Here is a 23,131-nt window from a genome sequence, read left to right as displayed (position 1 = left end):
GTGTACTGTTTTGTAAACCTGATGGCGAACATGCACTTTTACAGCTTTTTTAAATGTACATACATAAACATTTTAATTAATCCAAGTGTTGTACCCTGAAATCCCCAGACTCCTACACAATACAGTTTGTGCAGTCTTGCAACTGATGACTCAAGGCCAGTGTTTTTATTTTATTTAATTATTTTATGTCTACATTCAGGTACTGTATACTAATACATTTAAATGGTAGTCAAATTGCTCATCAAGAATATGTAATGTCCCATCTATCTTTTCTGGCAGCTACTTTATGCAGAAGCTTAAGAGGTGCTAGGGCCGGGAGGCAAACAATAATGTTGCAATAAACATTCATAATGATTTGGTCTAACATATTAAACAGACGTTTTGTACACATAGTGACTTGTAAAGTCTTAACTGTATAGCTTTCCTTGAATTCATTATCTATACCGCTTATCCGTTAAGGGTCAGGGGGGTCATCTTTTAATGTCTTTAATGTATTTTAATGGTCATAAAAAATAAACTACTTTTTGCTGGAAAGTTTATTAATAATGATTTATCCTAAGCATAACTGTATTTAGTGAAAGTGGCAATAATGAATCTAGAATTTTATATATATATATTAAGGTTTTCATGTTAGTATAATGAAAATCTATCTGAAAAATTCTCAGTCACTAGCTGTATAGCTCTATGGGTGGCAGCGTCAGTCTGTCGGTCAGTCCACCTACTTTGAACTTACTGAAATATTTCAACAACTATCGAATGAATTTGCAATGAACGTTTGTACAGATGTTCATGGTTTCCTGACAGTGACAATACTAAAGACTTTGATAAACCCGTGACTATTTTGTGATTTTGTGTGAAAAACGTGAGGAATATAGAATGGAATACTGCCATTAAATTTGGTTCTTACATTCACATCCACATCAGGATGAATTGTAATGACTTTGGTGACTCCATAACTTTTATCCTTGCACCATCATCATATCAAAAATTTACTTCATCCAGTATTTGGTTTATGATCAAATACCTGTAAGACTAATAACATTCCTGTCAGCCACAGCTGTACTTCTGTGTTTAGTGTTAATTATCAAATGTTAACATGCAAAACTAACATGGTGCATGCTATTGTTAGCATTTAGCTCACAACTCTGCTGCTAACTACAGCCTCACTGCCTCTAGCCAGCCTTAGCACATTAGTACACATTTTAATGTGACACAAGCTGTGGTGGAGTGTATTTACCAAAGTAATATAATTAAGTACAATTCAAAGGTGCTAGTATGTTTTTGTATTTCAAAGTTATGCACCTAACATCTCTACTCCATTAGCTTCCAAAGGTAAAAAAGTACTTATACTGCAGCTGCAGTTATTGTTAATGTTGGTATATTAAGACTTAGAATATAAATAGAAATGTTTTACATTACATTGAATTTCCCTTATGATATATGAAATATTTATTATGAAATTGTGAATTTTGGCCCTTGGAATCAATAAAATCTTACCTTATATTTACATCTAAACCAGCAGAATCATCTAAATACTTCTCGCTTTTGAGACTTGAGAAGTAAATTTTGCATATTGAAGCTGAGAGTTGATCTGCTGTTCAGCTGAAGTACTGAAAGTTAAATTTAGCATCCCCACATCCTTAAAAATAGATGCATAATGAAAGCCAGTGTTTGGGCAAAAAGCAGAAGACTTGAACTTTACCTCATGTCATTTATTTATACAGCGACATGGACCTCTTTGCAGGCACACCATTTCTAGTGAGAAGAGAGTACATTACATTAATCTGACTAATGAGCTATCACATTGAATAAATAAATCTACAAGAACAATAATGTATTTTAATAAGAAATGCTAAAGGCCACTCAGATGAAAAATTACCTCTCAAAAGTCTTAGCCTATAGAATAAATCTGACTTCCCTGTTTTGTTGACACGTGGGGGCCATGTGAAGTTGATTTTAATAATTGATCACCAGAAAGTGCTGGGAGAGAGCTTTGCTGATAAGCAAAAGAATAGGTTTTTGTGTTTGAATCACAACATCCTATCGATCCACTTTGAATAACGCTTAGTGGAAGAGTCACAGACTTAGGGATTATTTATGGATCCTTCTTGACCTTAGCATTTCCCTGGGAGATTGTGTTTAAGGCTATGAAATTGACTGCCAAATCTGCACATGTGCAATGGATAAATCTAAAGTGACAGCAATAATCAGAGTGGAGAGATTAGCAGTTCTCAGCTTTATTTTTATTTTTTATTCCACAAAGACATACATCATCATCAACAACAGCTAAGGTGGAGCAGCCTCACCTGCGGAGTGGTCACGTTTAGCTTGTGTGTTTTTGCGACACCATTGTCATTTGTCACCTTTGATCCATCATGAGTTATTTGCTTAAAACAGAGACGGCACTGGAGTATTTTGCAGTTTTTGTGTTAGTATTATACCTGATTCCTTTTGAATCAAAGTTTAAAGTGATGTTAGGACCATTGCTGCATCCTGATTGTCTGTGGTTAAAAGATATTGTTTTAACATTTTTGTGCAGAATACCAATCTACAGCCTGGAGGCATTTTAGAGGCTTAGCGAAAAATAAAACAAATTAAAAAATAAAAATTTATTAGCTTTTAGTGTCCCAACACGGAATCCTAAATATTCTTCTTCTTTATCTGGTCCACAAAGGAACTTATCTTGTTGTTATTTTTTAATTTCCTTTGCTTTTCTCACTTGTCTCTTCACACCATCTGCTGATTTTTGGGTCAAAGTGAAGATGCCCAGAAACAAAATGGTTTAAAGATTTGTTTTATAGAGTGGAATCTATCTTCCCGCTGTGCCAAACTAATACGCAGCAGTTTGAGAGAGCAATCAAATGGAAATGGAAATTTGAGCAGCTTAAAGATGAAGCCCATTTTTCCCTTAAGAGCTTGTGAGTGTTCTGCCAAAATGTGTGATTCTCTTTTTCACTGCGACTGTACCTAAGGTATACTGGTGGATGTTTAGCCTCCTTCTGTTATACATTGTTTACACTTTTACTGTGCCTGATAACTGAGATTCCTTTATAGAACAATAGTGCTAGTGTCTCTCTAGTGTTTCTTCAAAATGACACAATGAAGTTAATACCAATGATGATTCATCCTTTGCAAAACATTCCTAAGTTTTAACCAGTAGCTTTAAGTTATAAGCAACTGCTAAACCTCAGCCCCAAACAGCTATTGTTCAGCCATAACTAGGGATGCCAGGACTGTCAAAATTTTTAAGGATGAAATCTTAAGAGCTTTTTATTATCACCTATCCCTTTTTTAATCACCTTCATAAAACCAAAAACATAAGTGCAAAAGTGTAAGGAATAAATCAGCGGACTACATTATTATGTAGGAGTTACAGGTTAGGTTCATTAAGGACAGAAACATTTAATGAATGGCAGCCAATATGGTTCTAGTTTATCAGAGTTTAGAGTGTCGCTATAAGCTCAGTCTCACTCTTTATAAGTTTAAACTCCAGCCAAACTTATAACTCATCATATTATGTTTATTCTTCAACAACTCCTTTGAGTGAAGCATAGTGGTAAAGCACAAACACTAATGCATATGTATAATAATTGTATTGCTTGCTCAAGTATGTTTTTTCTATAGTAGTCTTTCAAGCTATTCAAGAGTTATTTTGCCTTTAATTGATGATAGTGTAGGGAGAGACATATACAAGAGGAGAGGGAAAGGTATGACATGCAACAAAAGTACCCAGCCACGTCAAACCTGGACATCAGGGTTAAATGGTGCTACCAGTCAAAGGGATTTTGATCTGTTTGCTAAGTTGTTAAACGTTCTTTTCTTGCATGGCAAACACATGGCAGTTTGTGATTCTAACAATGACTGATTTACCATTGAAATACATCATTTTTCATACAGTGGGTCTGATTTGACACAGAATTAAACAAAAGAAGGCTTCTCATTTCTAACCAACAACTGATTTTGTCAGTTGACAAGTTGCCAATCAGTCTACCTGTACTTGGCTAGTGTATCTTAATGCTAACTCGCTTCATCTGAAATCAATCCTTGTTACTCTATTATGCATTACATTTTACAAACCACTACATATTCACAGTTTATGCTGATAAAAAGCTTTTTCTTATCTTCTAGGCTTTCTCCATGTAACTGGCTGATTTAAATATTTCATATATGAACAGCAACCTCAGTCTTTGTGCATCATCCATATTCACGAGGCAACATCTGTTTTTATCTTACTAAAAACAGTATTACACAGACCTTAGTAAAAATGACAAAAGAAAACAGTTTATAAACCTGGTATAAAAACCCTGTTCCCCATAATTTGCTACATATCACATGATAATATTCTGCATATACTATAGGTTCACTTTCAAAATAAAACATCACCCTTAGTTATGATCATAAAGACCTCTGGTAAATGCTTGTTTGTGCCGCATCAAGGATTTAGTATTTTTTTCTTTAAAAAAAAAGAAAAAAGAAAAACTTTTAACTTCTCTTCCGCTGTAAGAAATAAAAAGGCCTTTGAAGGTACAGTTCCTTCCTTGGTTTACTTTAGAGGTAAGGTAGTTTCTCTTAAAGCTTTTCAACACAACTGACTGAGGCAACAAATTCAAAAGAATGTGGTGGCAGAGACATGAAACTGATGAAAGTGATGAAAGAATGAGACACCGAGAGGAACGGCAAAGACAGCAAGGTAGATGCCAGCTAACAGGGTAGTTGTCGCTATGAAACAGCTGCTGATCTGTAATGACACTGATATATTCACAAGATAATCCGTGTATGTGTGCAGATCCTTCTTCTTGGCATGCTGAATCAATACAGACAAAGTAACTACCAAATACTGATCTATGTGAGAAAATCTTGCAGCTGTACATTTTGTTGGTGTTCAGTCGAATATTAATGAATCACCCCATTGCCTGTGTGCATCTGTATATTCAACCTAGGGGCATGTGTGTGTGAGTGGTGTGAATGTTAATGTGCGGTTGTGGGGACCAAGTATTAGCAGTGGATTACAGGTGACTAGCAGGCTTTTGAATCTCTTTCCTGTGATACCCTTTGAATGCGTTCACTTCCTTTGAAGTGATGTCAGTTTTAAAATATCTCACCCCTTTTATGTTTAACCATGGGTGTTTGCGTTCAAGGATTCTTCTTTTTTTTTGGAGGAAGGAGATGAAAGCATCACAACAGTCAGCATCCATCAAAGAGCAAAAAACTCTGGAGAAAAAGTCCTGCACATAACGAAGCATGACTTGTTAAAACACAATGTGGGGCTGTTGTTGTGTCTGTGCTGGGTGATTAGGGTGCAGCAGTGGGTTAAAGAGTTGAATGACAGGCGGATCCTGACAGAGCTCGCTCACTGCTCTGTCACTGAATTTGATCAACTTGTGTGTTTTTGCAGCAGTAATGAGCTTTACAGTATGTGCGTAATGTGTCAGGAGCTGATTCGTATGCTGGATGAGCTAGTTAATTGTTCGCAGTGCACATTCCCCCAATCCCATGGCTCCTCTGATTTGGATTCATTTACCCTTATTTTACCTCATTATACAGGCCGGTGTTATTTGCCAGGTTGTATATGAGGTATTTTGCATTGTTGAAATTGATTCTGGTAATCTAATTTTAAAAAATCAACTGTAGTACCCTGCACGTCTTAAATACAAAACAGAGGGGGAAGGTGTTAATTTAAAGTGAAAGGTGAAATATATTTGAGCATTTTTTTGCTGCAAGATAAACTCAATATACTTGATTTAAAAAATCACCCTCTTGTCAGTTAATTTTATTGCTCTTAACAGCAGGCTGCAAAAATATGTTTTATTAATTCTTCATATCACAACAAAAAGCAAAACTCCCAAGCTGAACTTGGCAGTGACTTGAGCTTCCTTCAACCTTGTACACAAATCAAATGCGAGGAGCAGTTGTGGGGCTGTTCCTTATTTCAAGGAGTAAAGCTGGCTCACAGCTAAGAGCAGTAAGGCTAGGAAGAGGATGTGGAGCTGCAGTTCAGTAGGTCTGTAAGCTGAGGGATGAAAATGTTCTCTGATGCTGATCCTGCGGTTGCTCTGGATCCCAAACAGCAGCACAGAGAGCTGACAAAACCGGGTATTTACACTGGCATTCCAGTGGCAGTCTCTTCTCTGTCCAAAACAAACCTGGGAAAACACACTCTCACCAGTGTGTTCTGTGTTAGGCAAAAATTCCCTCAAATGCCATTTTTCTGGTCATCAAAGCTCCGGCAGCTTGTGCCGCCGTATTAGCAGTATGGTTGAACCTGAGATGTAACAGTTCGCATTTGAATTTGAAAGAAAGGTGGTGATTCAAGACTGTTGGGGAGTTTCCACCACTGTGACTGTGCTATCAGCCCACAGGAACGTTCAGACACTTTCTGTAAAGATTTCCCCGAATTTTTCCCTGTTAATCATCATATTCGATTCGTCTCACTCGCTCTCTGTGTGACTGCATGAGTCAAAGTGTATGCTTGTGTGTGTTTGAGTGTGTGCTCCTGTTATGCAGCTTGGCAGCTACCATTGTGTGGGCAATGCACCCCTGAGGGTAGTACCCCACAAAGCAAGTAATGGCACTAAGCATGCAGATAGAAGACTGATTTAGACTGAGAGGCGTCTCTAATCTTACGAGGTGTCAGCAGTGTTGTGCCATAGATTAGGCGACTCTTTCTCTTTATTCCCTCCATGATCATCATCTCTTCTGTGTTCATCGCCTCCTCCGGCAAGGACCGCTGTGCAACATCCTACATTCACATTTTATTATTATTATGAGCAGTAGTAATAGCAGTTGGATTGTTGCCGTTATTGTCGTCATTGTATCAGAGCCATGATTTTAATATTATTTCTATCGACTAAGGAAAAAGATGTGACATACATTGAACACCAGGCATCTTATATTTGGGTATTGAACCTCAATACTTCTTATGTACTGACAAAATGCATCTGTCACACTAAGATTTAAGATTAAGTGGGTTTAAATCCATTTTTTTCTCAAATTTAAGATAAATTCCTTCCTCCAGGAATGCTGGTGTTTTGACAGTTAGAGAAAAACATACTCATCATAAGGTGTTTTTAAAAAGTATTTTTGTGTCAGTACTGAATTCCAGGTGTCATATCGTTATTAGTATAGAAAATGTTTGATGTGTAGCTGTAGCCTACCATTAGTACTCATTTTCACTGGTTGCTTTTTGTTTTCAAATGCATTTCTATATTCTTTATACATAAAGCAGCTTTCAGCTCCATTTATATCATTATTCACACCCTTTCTTTATTTCTCCATTAATTTCTAAACAAACTGAGAGACATGTTTTTGAATGTAAACCTCCATCAGAGTAGAATTATTTGCCCAGTTCATTCAGATCTATTACTTCCTTTCATAGCTTCAAGGTTTCTTTGCTTGTTTACTTCAAATGCATTTGTTCTTGTTTCTGTTCATTTGTTCATGTATTGTATCTCCAGTGTTATACAGTATACACTGAAATCCTCAGCAGTGATTTTGTTGATAATACGTTACATCAGCAAAACACACTGAACGCAAGACTTAAAAGTTGTATTTTTACATTTTACATTTTTTGGTCACTTGGGGGTAGCAGCACAAATATACTGATACACTGATACATCATCACCTTATAAAGTTGATTTATCCAACTTAGGAAAGTTGGAAAAAAGTCGATGACCTGAATGTCCAGCAGGCATGGAGCAACATTAGCATTCATTTGTAGTTGTATCTCTGGCCACCTGAGAACTGTAATTTCAATATTTACTCTCCCTTTAGCTCTGTTTTGGTCTCCACCAACTCCTGAGGGAAATATCTGGCTCTGTCTCGACTATATTCACCACGTAGGTTGCTAGTTGTGTCTGTCTGTCTGTTTTTGTTGCTGGATTGGTAACATGCAGTTTGTTTTTAGAAAACATTTCTTTCTTTTGCATATAAACCTGATGAGAGCAGTAAGACTGAGCCAGAAGACTAAAATTGTGTTATTTAAACCAAGACAAACAGCTTAAAGATGGTAAACACTCTATAAGCTGAGGGAAACTCAAAGTCAAGTGACTTACATACACATTTGAGCCATTGTTTACATATTATTACTGAGTACTGCAGCTTTAAGTAAAGGATCTGAATGCCTCTTCCATCACAGTGCACAAGTATGAAAACCATATTTTTTATTTAACCTAATGTTTGTGAATTTATGTTGTGTGTGTTAAACAATTTTCTAAATGTACAGATGATAGACATCTTCTTTATCTGAGGTGAGAGGTCCAGAGAGAGAGATAAGCAAACATTGTGTGATGTGATCACATTAGTTCATTTGCTCATTTGAAGGTACAGACACAGTGTGTTGTGTAGCCTTAAAGATGCAGTGAGCTCCTGTGAGTATGTGTGAGTTTGTCAGTTTGTTGGACTCTGGTTTGCTTGGTGTGTGCTTGACTGGTGTTTAGTCTTTGATGTTGTGCTGCAAGATCTGACGCTCTGATCTGGAGCATGACAGAGATGACATTATGCAAGAGTGCATCAGGAGATTTGGCATATACAATACAATGTTTCTGCTCGATTCCACACAACATCATAGCCGCATGTTTCCTCGCTCCTCATTCTCATCCTACTCTCAAAACAAATGGACTCATTCCCATTAGAATAAGCTCCAAACATTACCTTTAAATTGACAGTACAATGTATGCTAATGGTGTCGGAGCTGTGGTCGCACAGTGTATCCCCCAAAGTAGTTACAGAGGTGTCTTAGCTGTTTCTGAGAGAGATGCGGAAAAGCCATTACAACTTAAACTGTGTAAATTGCTGCAAGCAAATGTGACCACCCTAAGTCATGTGGGTGGTACGCTAATAACAAAGTCGACCTCGCCTGAAATAGAAAGGCAGACAAACACGGTTCTGCATATAAATTTGTGTATACTTGCTGCTGCATTACATTGTTCATTTGTTTACACTGTGTGCCAGTGGGGGCACATGAAGATTAAAGAGGTAACTTTAACCTATGGAAGCTGGAAACAGCGGTGACAGAAAAATCAGAGAACAAGAGCAACAGGAGGCGCAGTGAGAAAGCGACAAACATAGCAGAGAAAATGGGGATTTAGAAAGCATTTGATTGATCATGAAGGTGCAGATATTCCCCTAACAAGCTAGCAAGGAAGAGTCTCTAAAGAATTCCTTTTGAAATTGTTGACCAACAGTTGTTAACCCACAGATACAACACAGACAATACGGATACAGTATTTTTGGACACTTTGAGATAGTCTCACAATGTGAGTTGGTTTGCAAAGTTAGTTTTCGTCAGAGCAGCAAGTCTGTGCAGGGACAGAGCAAGCTTTGCTGCTGATACTGGTTTTTGCAGCCGTAGCAGAGCCCTTAAGGGGTCAGGTCAGCAGCAGTTACATATTTTATTTAAAACTTTTCTCAAGTTGTCGATTAATCATTTGATCTATACAATATCAGAATACAGTTTTTAAAAAATGATTAATATTTTCCCTGAGCAAAACTGATGGAACTTAAATATCTTAGCTGCTCTAACTTTTGTTAGAGCAGCTAAGATATTTGATTTACAGTAATGTTAGACTAGGAAAAGCAGCAAATTCTCACACTGGAAAACCAGAAATCATCAATGTTTTGCCATTTTTGTTTGAAAAATGACTTTAATTGATTAATCAAAATATTTAGCAATTCATTTTCTTTACACTGACTCATCAATTAATCGACTAATAGTTGCGGCTCTAAAGAGTTTTCATTGTAACTACTCCTTGCTGATAATGTATTTTCTGGATTTATCCAAAGTAAGCAGGATCATATTTCTGGAAGCGGTTTTGATTTTTTATTTTTATTTTTTTAATGCAAAATTTCCAGCCCAGTTTCCCTAGTGATTACAGCAGTTTTGGACGAATCCACAGCTCACAATTTATGTTCAGTGCCAAGACAAAGGCGGGGCGGGGTAAGGGTATAGATGCTGGAATAGAGGACGGCTGCCTGGTGTATTAGCCAGTAGATCAATGCAGGAGACCAGAGATTTCATCTGATCACAGACCTTCTTATACATTTTAGTTGAAATTGGTGCCAAAACATATCTTGATGTGGAGAGATGTTGTTTAAGGTTTCTGTGTCCCTGACTCATTGAACAGTCTGGCAGCAGTGCAGAGATATGCTCTTCTAAAGTTTTTGAGTGCCCTTCTAAACAATCAGTGAAAGCCAAAGTCAGGGGTGGGAGCTCACAGCTGTCAGTCACTATGTGAGCATGCATTTGGTCTAGGACTCCTATCGCACTGAGGCTTCAACCTAGTATTAACTGCTGGAAGACATCACTTTGGCTGAAGCTCCCAGTTCCTGCATTAGCTGAGACAGTGTACAGATGAAGATGTAAGTGAAGGGCTGACAGAGCAGGATGAGGGGAGGGTTGGAGGTACTGGATGGTACTTTAGAAAGTGAAAAATGCTGATATTGGATGGAAAAAAAAGATTCACATTTTCAATGCTTAGAGGACCACAAATGAAATCTCATTCACCTCCATTGTACTGGGGTGGCATACTTCAAAATCTTGAATGATAGTAATAGAAATAGTACAACTATCACCGAAGAAAAGTGTGGAAAGAAAAGTAAAAATCTAAACGAAGACTGAATATTTTAAACCCTGTATTTTGAATAGAGCATTTAGAAATTCATAGAAACAGGCAGTTCATTTCAGGTTTCTAGACTGGATGGAGCAGCGGTTAAACCACTATATGTAGTTATCACGTCCTCCTGTTTGTCTACAAATATTCTCAGCAGATCGTGGTATATCTACTGTAGAAGCAGTAAGTCAAACAAATGAACTTGGACAAGCTTGTTTGCCTTTGACTCACTACCTACTGGATATGCTCTCCCTTTGATCGCATGGGTTCCTGCTTGTTTCCTCCCACGTTCAACAAACATACAATCACAGGGATTTGAAACTAAATTGCCCACTGGTACAAATGTGAATGTGGACCCCAACAAGCCTTACAGTCACTGAGGCTAATTGGAATCCAAATATAGAATAATAAACCTGCGCTTAGCCCACACTACTGGTCGTCATGGTTATACCTCCTCGGGGATGAGTCTGAATGCAGACACCAGTCAGTGGCGCTGTTTTTTTTTTTTTTTTTCCCCTCAAATGTGTTTGAGTTTGGGTGTGTGTTTCTGGCCTGTCAGTGCGGCACATCAGCAGTCGTAACAGGCGGTCCCTATGGAGGGCAGACTGACAGGTAGGTAATGATCAAAGAGGCCGTTTTCTGTGTTTCATGTTGGGCTCAGAGAGAGACACATCTGTACCGCCGATGCCTCTGCTTTTTTTAATGGGCTTGGGTTGCAGATAGCTCTCACTCATCTCACCCCGCGTGCACCCGTGCACATACATGTGCGTGCACTCAAGTACAAGCACAAACTTGAGTCGTTCTCAGACTCCTCACATTAACAGCTACTAACACATTTCTCAGTTTCAGCTACCCCCCAGTGTCACACTCCCTCCCGTCTAATAAATCGCTGAACTCTTGCCGCCTGCACACCGACTCTCAGTCATCTCAAACTGTCATCTGAACTGTATCGCACATCCATAAAATATTAACCTGAAGGGGAAACACAGGCAAAGCCACCCAGTCTGTCTCCAATTTGACCCTCCCCTCCTCCTTCCCTCCCTCCCTCCCTCCCCCAGCGCCAGGACTATCTCTCTGACTCAGGTGCCAGGCCACTCACAGATATCTTACCCTCAATCTTGTGTCCACAGTTGCCAGTGGCTGTGTGGATGGGTTTGTACTCTGCCCGGCTCTGTTCAAGCCTGCCAGTTTCTGTTTAATCAATTGGAGCAATTCAGATTGTATTTGAGAGAGGCCAAATCTCATCTCAGGTTGGATGTTGTTGGAAATGAAGTGCATCCTTGAGGATGGGTGTAAAAACAGCTTCACTTTATCTGGAAGATTAAAACTTCAGGGTCACAGTAATCTGTCTTAATGAAACTGTCAAGTAATCTGAGAATCTGTAAACTCAGTGTGTCACACTGGTGTTTTGGGCACTCGCCTGTGTGCGTGTGTGCGTGTCGGTGTGTATTTCTGAATTTATACATGATTTTGAAATGGCTGATTGGCAGACTAGAGGGTGATGTGTTTGCTATGAGAGGTAGATTAACCAGCAATTAACCAATGTTAAGGTAATTACGTAGCCAATCAAATAAAACTACTCAAAGCAGGTAGGGGAAGCATGAAGAGCTGATTTAATCATCTATAAGAGCTACTCCTTTATGCGTTCTTAGGTTTGATCTCTTAGCCCTCTTAATTTAGCAGGAGCCTATATTTATTTACTTATTTATTTATAAGATTTTTTCTCACTCACACCTTTGTACCACTGTCCTTGGCAGTTTTCTGGCAACACTGATTAGGCCTTTTCTTAATACAGACATCACTTGAAGTAAGGTGTATGAATGATGATCCATTGTAACAACAACCTGAACAATTGCACTATTCCATCTTTGCTTTTCAAACTGCAGGTATCCTGAAAACAAAATTCCCCAAAACGCTTACCCACAGTCATTTAGACTTGGAAGCTAAAAGGGGGTCACACAAATGCTGAATCATGAATGATCTGATTCTGTCACAACACATCATGAACCAGTTTGGACCCTTTAACGTCCAGTTTTCTTTAACATCGCTTATAGCCATGTTGAGGCTGGAAAATTTATCATATACCTTGATCTGCCTGTTCCAACTCTTTGGAGCAGTATAATGTTCAAAGAATGGACTATTTCAAACCTGATACTCCATATTTTTAATGGCTGTGCTGTCTACCGGAAGTTATTCATCTGTTTTTTTAAATGTTTTGTATTAATTTGTATTTCTTTCATTTGCATTTGGCAGGTACTGTATGTATGCCATGTATCTATATGTATTGATTTGTATTCTTGCTACTCCCCTGCACAAGTTGTGTACAAACATTGGAAGCAGACACATTAATATTGGAGGGGATGCGTCATTGGTATGACTATGTAGCTACTCTAACAGACCAAAAAGAAGATATACTACTACTAATACTTTGTTTAAAAATGTGAAACAGCATTGCATGACTTAATACTCACTCTGCTGACAGTGGGATAGTGGGAGTGAAGAAGTGAAATAATTTGAACGTCCCTCTTTAATTTGATCACTGGCTGGACATGTGTCTGGTTGAACTCCTTCCAATTTCTGTTGAGTTAAAAATCTGTGGGAGTCTGTGGAAGGCTAATTACTTGCAATTTTTATTAGGTCTTAGTTTTTCTCTCTATTCGTGCTTATAGACTGAGATAACAAGTTCGTAGTATGTCACACTGTGTTACACATGAAGTGATGAATGCATAATCAGTCATAGTGTTACAGTAGAATGTAAATAGGGGGAAAAAAACAGATGCAAGCTTTGAAATACCTCGGAAAAGGAGGAGGTGATTGTGAAGCTGATTGCAGCCAGGGCTAAGAGGGCAACATTGGAAGCAGGTCATGCAAAGTGAATGTGAGGTGAATGTTTTTTTTAGCTGTAGCAATATGTTAGTTCGCCATTATACTCTACTCATGTCATATTCTGATACTAGTTGGTTATTGTAGCAATAGTCACATATCATATCATAGTGAATTGATTATGTTCAAGTGTTTTGGACTGTTGGTCAGACAAAATAGGACATTTGAAGACCTCTCCTTAGAAATTATAACCCTAGTCTTGTAGTGAATGCAATCTATGAGATGCTAATTAGCCTACTTACAGTTTACAACATTCTGTTGCCTCAAAATTGTTTGTTATTACAAGTAATGAATCAGGAAGAGTGGTTTGTCATGTATCTATATTATACATATCTATACTTTTATTTACATTTACTTAAATTTGCAGTAGGACGGTTCCCTACTGTAACACGTCATGAGTCTGCCTTTGTCTTCCAGAAAGGGCTTGTCAGCAAATGCTAGTAAACTCAAGGCTGACCCTTTTTTACACATCCAAGGCTGGCAGCTGATCCCTCTGAAAACCAACAGAATCTCTGAAAGCGGGGGGAATTGGTGGTGGTAGGGATGCGTAGCTGGCAAGCACGGAAAGCTTCAAATGATTGATAGCCATTTGTTTTGCCTGCTTAATACAACATAAACTCTCCAGCGATTCATCACCAGAGTGAGAGTTTTTCACGGTGCCTCTGCAAAGCCCACTAAAAATAATTCATTTTCTGCGAGCTACGAGCCAGGCACTAATGTTAAATATTCATGCGGGTCCAGTCTAAATGATGTGGCCATTGGCACACAGTTAGAGCACACTCTGTGGAAGGGAGGAAATGTCAAGCTGTGAATAAATGAAAGCAGTGAAGCCGTATATTACCCTGCCATTGTGAATTTACTATAGTTGCCATTTTGTACGGCCACTTCAAATAGATCTCTTTTATAATCAATACACTCAGTAAAACATCGAGCATATTGCCACGTTGGCAATAATCTGGACTTGTGTTTGCTCATCCTTTATTCACTCTTTGTATTTGTTGCCTAATTTGTGCCTCATGAATGTTAACAGAGGACTCTGTGCTATTTTTGTTGTAATGTTCGGCATGTTCAGCGAAACAAACTATCAAAGCACCTACATTCACACTCTCAGAGATGTCAATGCACTGTGAGCTCCTCTTGTCACATGAGATCAATATGGCTTGTGCCTATGCAGCTGTTATGGTCTGATTCGTATTGACTGCCACATCAGTCAACCGCATTCATTTTTGAGATGTTTTCACTGCACGGCTTGCTGATATGGAGAAGATGTTGTCATGGTTGCACAGAAATTGTTTTGAGACGTTATAGGTCATCTTCTGCCATGATATCAGTAAGCACAGTGGAGGGAAAGGGCAAAATATAATAGAACTTACTGGGTTGAGTATCCATTTAGAGGAACTCAAATAGAGAGCATAATGTCCGCTGTGCATCATTTGGATGGAATGGGGAATGTTAAATGGCCTCATATTGACAGACACACTCTACCAGTATTCATTTTTATTACACACGCGTGCACACACACGTGCGTCCGCCTCTCACATTCACACACATTTTCCTCCTGCAGTCTCTGACTAATGAGGCCTAGGGCTGGAGATGGTTCCATCAAGGAACTTCCCCCTCTTTCTCTCTCCCTAACACACACACACACACACACACACTCGCTCACACATACACTCTCTTTCTCGCTCTCTCCTCTCTCAAACCGCACCTGATTGATAGCAGTGATTTGACTGAGAAAAGGGAAATGGGAAATTGAAAAATGGTGGAAGAAGATTGGAAACAACGTGCTGATTATAAACTCTGTGAGGAAACAAAAGGCCTTCCCTCTGCCTTTTCTCTTAGCACTGAGGTAGCAGGTGTGTGTCTGACAGGTGCCTGATTGAGGCGCACAAAAGACATTACAACTGCAAACAAATGGACGTGTTTAGCGTCCCCGGATGCAGTTAACGTTTTGGGCTGATAGATGTGATTATGAGTATATGAGCAGAGGCAGCCAGAGAATGGGCACAGGTGTTATGGAGAGTGGAGCAGAAAAGCAGCCATGTTATTGTTGTGATGATAATAATCCATCTATACAATTAATGATATGTCATCGCCAAGGTCATCAGCCTTGGGGGATGTATTTAATATGTCTCATATTGTAATAATAGAGCCCCTCTCTGCTGGAGACAGATACACAGGAGGCGTCAGACCACACAGATTTATCATTATAAAGAAAAAAAAAGAAGTGTGAGTGTTAAAAATGAGAACAACAATCATTGCGTTCTAAATTCGCTGATTTACAAAATAACCTCAATTACCTCAATGCCACTGCCATTTATTTTGGTCTTTTTATGTTTATGTTGTAATGTTTCAGGATAAAACATACAATAGCACTTTTATTACAGTGGCATATATTAGACGCTACCCCCTTGCGAGAGGGCTTTGTGTATTCCATAAATGAGGGAGCATCTTGGCCGAGGCCCTGGTGGTTTAATATTCTCTGAGAGCTTCCAGACAGTGAGTGGTGGTGCAGCAGCTGTCTCTTGACCCTGCTGGACCCCCACTTACCCCTCTGACCACCTCCTTTCCACTGGGCAGGCTGTGGCGATGACAAGCCTGTCAGAAGCTTCTCCTAATGTCCTAATTACCTCTCTCTCTCTCTCTCTCTCTCACACACACACACACACACACATACATATACACACATAAATGCTCTTGCAGATGTACACACATTCATAGTGAGTAAGCAGATATGCTGGCAGACAGGCTAGAAAGCATGCACTCACAAACACGCCGCTGCTTCAGTGAACATTGCTCATGTGAGTTTTTCCTGGCAAGAGACCATACTATAGGTGAGGTATCACTGCATCTCCAGAATAGCAAAAATTCCTCCCTCAAGACTCTTTGGAGGCTTTGATTCGAATCGTTTCTGCGTGCGTTTTTGATCCAGGCAGAATCAGAGCTTCGGTTTCTCTCCTGTGGTAACAAACGCAGCACTCCTGCCGCAACTTTTCTTTTTAAAAACTGAGACTGGGGCTGAAAAGAGGCTTCATAGTGCCTGCTACCTCTGAGGAGAAAAACAGAAGGGGGAGAGAAAAATAGAGAGAGAGAGAGAGAAAGATGCAGCGTCACCCAAAATAGACAATTTGAATGAGATGTGATGTGTCATTTTGCCAGAGGTTAAGCTTTGCCTCGGCTTTAAGCAAGAATCTGTCTGTGCTGCATGGTATTGGGGTGCAGAGCGCACTGCCACTGCTGCTGCACTTAAGTCCATGCTCAGTCAACCAGTCTTGTTAACATAACAGAGTGGATGATTGTGCCTAGTAGGAAAAAGGAAATCATTGTACCTCCCAGCAAATGCAGTTGGTTGGTGATTTATAGACCTCAGACGTTACTGCATTTGTCACAATCAGCATGACTTAATAGTGTGTTACTATAATGCTCTTCCTGCCTCATATCATGTTGATTTGAGACATCCTGCCAAGTAGAGTAGTCTCATTTTATTATGTCAAATTACCTTTTGACAGATGTGTCACGGTGATACAAAGCAACCGCTGTCTTATTTTGTTTCATTTGTTTCTCTCTTTTTTGCATTTTGATGCTGTTTTATTTGTGTAACTGGGAGAGCTTGGTGTCTGTCATGTGAGGCTGTGTGGAACAGCAGCCTGGCATCTACAGTCGTCAGAAATGTGTTAGTGCTCCCTTTTTTCTTGACACGACTGGGAGAGACGAACACTACCTGAGCTCTGCAGAGCTGTCATTAAAGCGGCTGCTAGCTGTTTGCAGGTTTTTTTTTTTTTTTTTTTTTTTGTCAGCTGCAGAGACATTTTCATGTGTGTGGTGAGTGACAAGACCTAGTCACATACACCAATGAGACTACACATTTTTTTTTTTTCAAAGGTGCCTGAAATGTCTTAATTTTATCATTTTATTCGTAAGAACATCCATCTTTTGCTATTTATGTTCAATTGTAGATACCCATAGCACTTTACAGGAGGAGACAGGGCACCAAATTCAATATATCTGCTTTTTATCTGACAGCATTTCTGAGGGGATTATCCCTTAATCTCCCAACGTAAAAGCTGTCTTAAGCTACAGGTGTCTTCTTGGCTTTTCATGAGTACAACACAAACATTCTGGTCATAGATTGGACATTTACAAAGCATATTCAATCAACAGCCAGCAAGTAATTAACTATCTCTGTGGGGATATTTGCAAAAATCTCCATTTTATTACAGTTTATCAATCAGGAACATGCTTTGCATCTCCTGTAAGCCTTTCCCTGATAAATATGTTTTGGTTGACTCTGGGGAGAATTAATCTGAATATTCCCAATGGTGTTTACAGGTGAGCACTTTCTGATATCTCACCTACAGGTCGGGCTGGATTAAGCTGTACCTGAGAGCTGATAATAAAAGAAGCGGGTCAAGTGTGTAAATAAAATGCAGCTAAATCAGTGCTGTTATTTAAAAATGCACAAAACAGCAATTTTTACAGTATAATGAGAACACCCTTCAGAGGTTGTATAAATGCATGATCTATTACGAGTAAATTCTCCAATAATAAGCATGACAGTCTAGGTCTCCTTACTTACTTTTTCAGAGCTTTCAGTCATGTTATGCAGTCCTCACTTGCGGGTGGAGTTTTCTCAGCTGCCATGGACATAGATCTGCTGACGTGCAAACTTGGTAGCTGTTGTTATGTAATCCAAAGCACTTTTGAGACCTCTAGTCTGTGTTTGCCTAAAGTTAAGTAATCCCAGCTCATCTGTATGATGCCATCTTCGTCACCACGTGGAGCAGGGCTGCTGCTAATTACTACCGTGGCCCCTGTGGACACAGCACATTCAAGAGTGAAAGCACAAACATTAAGGGAAACGCATTCCAAATGCAGAAGAACAACAAATATAAAAAGACATACAAATAGGGGAAAATCCATGCAACAAGAATTGCTACACTGGCCAAAAAGTAAACATTTAGATTACGAACATATGGTCAGTATCCAAGAATGGCAGTCATCTCTGCAGTTTGCAGTTCGGCTCCAGAGATGACTGGCTGGTCAGTGTTCAGACTTTTTGGAGTTTTTGCTTAAAACTGACTTGACTTAAACTCTTAATTGGTTATCAACTTTGTTGCTGACTAATTTTATGCTGATTGACTAAATGATCGAATGTCGCTGCTCTAGTATGGAGTTTGGCCTTTTGTCCCGAGGATGGACACCCTGACATGCAAACAATGCATTGGGTGAAAAGACTGAGTGATGAAGCTGAGGTTGAAAGCTCCATGCACTGTTATTAAGATTGTTTTGGCACATCTCCAATACCAGTTCCTCTATGCAAAGGGCCTTTATATATCTGTGGATAAAACATGAATTCTTTAATGTGGATTTGAAAATTATTATCCCTGACAACAAAGAATAGCATAAGGTGTAGGACACAGGTTTCTTTTTATTTTTTTCTTTTTGCGAGGACAGCTTTGATCGGTTTCTTTTGTGAAAATCCTGACCTCGAAAGTTGGCCATGTTCATCTGGGTCCACTCTGCAGGAGCTCGCTTCTCCTGTCCGATTTCCTTGAAGAGAAAAAGTTTGAAGCCCACCTCTGATCCTCCTAATTAAATGAAAACACAGTGGGCTGCACACAGTAAGATGGCAACACTCCACACACGCACACACACAACGGTAACTGGTGTGGATCTCTATGGGGAAGTACAGAGTTCCAGCATCCAGCTCTGTTGTGTCCTCTTATGCAGTGCGATCACACACGAGGTTGACATGCAACACGCTGCAGATCATGAGCATAAATAAGCAAGGGAATGTTTTACCTGAAAGGAAGAACATTAATTCAAAGGCATCACGCTAGTACTGAGAAGAAATGTTGTCTCATTAGTGTTACCCCACTGCTTTTACTGAGCAGCGATAGAGGGAGAGAGCAAGAGAGAGAGAGGCTATGTGCCACTCTAACCACACAGACATCCAGTCTCCAGAGATATGAGTTTGCCTCAGTGACTAAAAAAATAGTGTAGATCATTATGGATTCATTGGGGTGGCAATGGGTTGAACACAGACGCCTGAATACCAGAGCACTTCTTATGGAAAACATAATGCAGCGCAAGAACATGCCCTCTCAAATACTCACAATGAGCACGTTTCCAGCAGGAAATGTAGCATCACTGTAGGTGGAGAATGCTTCCACTTTTCTGTTTCTGAACATAATCCTGCTCATTGTGTGGAACAGGAGAATGAGATTTGGATGAAAAGGAGAAGAGGTGAGGAGACAAGGACAGACATTATTTGGAGGACGGCTGGCCTGCCCGCTCTCATCCGGCATGATTGACAGATTGGTGCAACGGCTGCACTCGCAGCGCATGCCATCGCACGCGTTTCCCCAGAAATCTGTCTATCAGCACTGTCTAAGCAGAGCGACAGCCATGACATCTAATCACAGGCGAGCTGGCACCTCATAACTTCTACCTAATGTGCTGCAGGTACAGAGGAGAGAAGGGGAGCGCGGCAGATGCACCACTCCCACCGCAAAGCTATTTATAGCCCTTTCAGGGGCCACCAGCAGGAAGTGGATCATACTGAAGGGTTAGGGAAGGTGTCACCACACTATATCACAAGTGTCTCTGTTTAGATATAGGTCTCTGTTGACAAGATTAAACACTGAGATGCCCCAGTATCAGGGTGATACATTTTTCTGGGTTATACTCCTGACAAAGTAACATAAAATGAGGGCAGATATACTACACATACAAGATGATAATGAGCCATTTACATAATGTTGCTACAACATTATAATTACCTGGCAATTAAAGCAGCTCAAAAGCCTCATTATGGGCTGTCCTGAGGGCTGGTTGGACTGGGATGCATACGGTGTGCTCATTCAAGCTCGAGTCTGAGCCTGGCTATCAACCTCTATCACTTGCGGTTTCTTTCTGTTCAAATCACTTTCAGCTGGAGCGGAATTGCCCCAGAAGCCTCATTATATTGAATGATCACATAATAAAGATAAAGTTTTGACTGACACTTGAAGTTTTAAAGAAGCAGAGGCCTTAACACGTTGTGAGATACTGCAGCGGGCTTCCTGGACAATGTTCACAAGTTGTTTCCCATCAGTGTGTGATTTGTCACTCACACTTTTTTGTCCTGAGGGAATTGCTGACACATTGAAAATGCACAAAGGAGTATAACAAGGACATGTGTCATACCTTACACCCTTATTACGCCGGCAATGACAAGTGAGACAAGCAGTCACTTCAACATACTGTATGCTCAGCGCTGAGGCTCACATTGCTCACAGCCAGAGTGCAGAGGCCCCAAAGTCTGTGTGAAATGTCAATATAATAAAAGATGGTGTGTGAAATATAAAAATGTAGATATGGATGTGCAGCAGAGGGGCAGGAGGTGTGTGTGTGTGAGAGAGAGAGAGAAATGAAGGGAGGGGAGTTGTTTATGAATAGCAGACAATGAATGATGGAAGCTCTCCCGAGGGTACAGGCCCTGAGCACTGCTGCAGGGACTTGGGAACACGCCAGTCTCCCATGCCCTGTGAGATGCCAGTTTGGGTGGGCACCGTTCCGAATGGGTGCTCTCTTCTCCAGGATACACCGCGGGTCCCGGGGGAGCGTCTCTAGGCAGTGGCTGCTCCATAGCAGGGCTGGCTGGAATCTCAATCAGGGACACGAGGGGGAGAAAACAAAGTCCACATATTCCCACTGTTCCTCCATATTAATATAACACTCAGGGAAAATGGATGAGGAAAGAAAAATGGCTCATTATGTCTGGATTGAACACACCTGTGGAAAGAATGGCTGGATTGTGAAAATTGCTCATTATGTCTTTTTGTTTTTTTCTTAATTGGTGTTAAATTACACAGATAGCATATGAAGCTTTAATTTAATAGATTTCAACACACCTATTTCTAAATTACGAGTATGTTTTTTGTCAACAATGGAATATGGCTCTCTGCTTACATCTTGTCTGCTCACAACCTGTCTGTTTTCTTCTCTTCTGCTCTCGTCCTCGCCTGCGCTGCAACAGGAGCTGCTGAAACCGTGACAGGTATTCATTCTTTTTTGCTACCTGCTGTTCAGTTGGACTTGCTTGCTTCTGTCTGTGTCTGTCGATTGGCTGTCCATTGCAGTCTGTTCATCTGTGCATATTTACATGAATGGCTGGTTATGTTGGTATATTTTCTTTTCAGGGAGGGAGAGGAGGAGAGAGACGTGCACTCACAACGCCAATCCACTCTGTTTTTGTTTTTAATTCTCAAATCAACATTTCACTACATTTTATGTGGCAGATTTCACATTTTTATCCAGGCTACTTGGTTGCCACTTAAGTTTGCTGGCTGCTCTGGGACTGAAAGTTACTCACAAAACCTCAGTTCTTCAAGCAGACAGCAATAATCCATCCCTCTTAATCCTTACCTTCCTCCCAAATATAATCAGACAAATATAATCCAAATGGTAACACAGGCTGCAGCTTACATCGAGCCAAACTAACAACAAGGAAACCTCCTTTCTTCAGTAACTGCTGAGTTCTCCATTACAGCACTAAGAGGTGGACTTAACCATTTGTAATCAAACCAACAGCAAAACTAAACACAGGTGCTTATAACGGTCTCTCATAATGAAAACAAGAGAAGTTGTCAGCCATGCTAGGGGCTCTGTAAAGCTATACTTGGGTACAGCTGTGCCTTGAGCTAAATGCTAATGTATCAGACAAATTGATACATACATATGTACAGGCATGAATTTCTTAATTAATTAATCGCATGGAAATGCGTCTACTTACTAAGATGTTTGAGTCAAGACCAAGTGGTGGACTGACCAACTGATCTGATCGGCTAATTTTCACTTAACAATTATTATATTACATATATAGTTATTCATAACAGTATAGCCTGTTTACACTATATTTCATCGCATATCCTCCTTGAGTTGTGAGTGCGCAGCTGTCTTCTCCTTTCTCTGATGTCTGACTGCAAATTAGCACCTCTCTAAAACAGGTGTACTAACCCTTTAGTTCTTTGTGTTGCATGTTTTGTTCCTTCTAACAGAGTTTAAGGTTAAACAAAAGTAATCATCTGGTTTTAGCTGGGATTACTAAAACCAAATGAGCCAAAAAGCAAAGTAAGAAAATACATTAGATTACAAAGAGAGAGAGACCAGTATGTACAACACACTCATCCTTCTTGTATAGATGCATATTCCAAGTAACTGTAACTGCAACTGCAGTATAAGTCAGCAATAAGTCCATTTTAAGTTGCCAGGCTGCCCTTTGGCTGGTATTTATCTTTCTATTTGATAATAATGGTGGTATAAATGTTGGTAGTCCATTAATAAATGCTTAATAAGTTGTTGTGAAGTCCAGACACTCTGCAGCGTTTTTCTGGAAGGAAGGTGACTATCATTCAAAAGGATTTTTCACAACCTTCACAACCTTTAATGATATAAAACTGATCTATAGAGCTTTAGTTAATGATTCATCAGCCACTGCCAAATCCATTAGTTATGAGTTCTAAACACTCTATTAAGGGTGCCCCTTCAGAAAACGGTATCCAATCATCAATCATTACAGTACATCTGTCGTTTCATTTGTATGTTTCAATTGATTAAAGAAGGAAACCTGTTTTTCTCAGGTTGAACATCCTTATTTT

At 39.7% G+C, this 23,131-nt stretch overlaps 1 protein-coding gene across 4 annotated transcripts in view; it reads left to right on the top strand.

The window, feature by feature from the left end:
- Nucleotides 1-23,131, top strand: part of cadm1b (cell adhesion molecule 1b) — a 132,531-nt gene that overhangs the window by 69,573 nt on the left and 39,827 nt on the right. For 3 of the 4 annotated variants that reach the window (XM_051065518.1, XM_018668257.2, XM_018668254.2), the window contains exon 2: nt 21,511-21,531. The exons of the other annotated variant lie outside the window; for it this stretch is intronic. In XM_051065518.1, coding sequence (XP_050921475.1) covers nt 21,511-21,531 — 21 coding nt within the window. The remainder of the gene's footprint in view (nt 1-21,510; nt 21,532-23,131) is intronic. 4 annotated transcript variants of the gene reach the window in all.

Source organism: Lates calcarifer, linkage group LG21, assembly GCF_001640805.2.
Source record: "Lates calcarifer isolate ASB-BC8 linkage group LG21, TLL_Latcal_v3, whole genome shotgun sequence".
NCBI classification, from domain to species: domain Eukaryota; kingdom Metazoa; phylum Chordata; class Actinopteri; family Centropomidae; genus Lates; species Lates calcarifer.
This window is presented reverse-complemented; position numbering and strand designations above follow the sequence as displayed.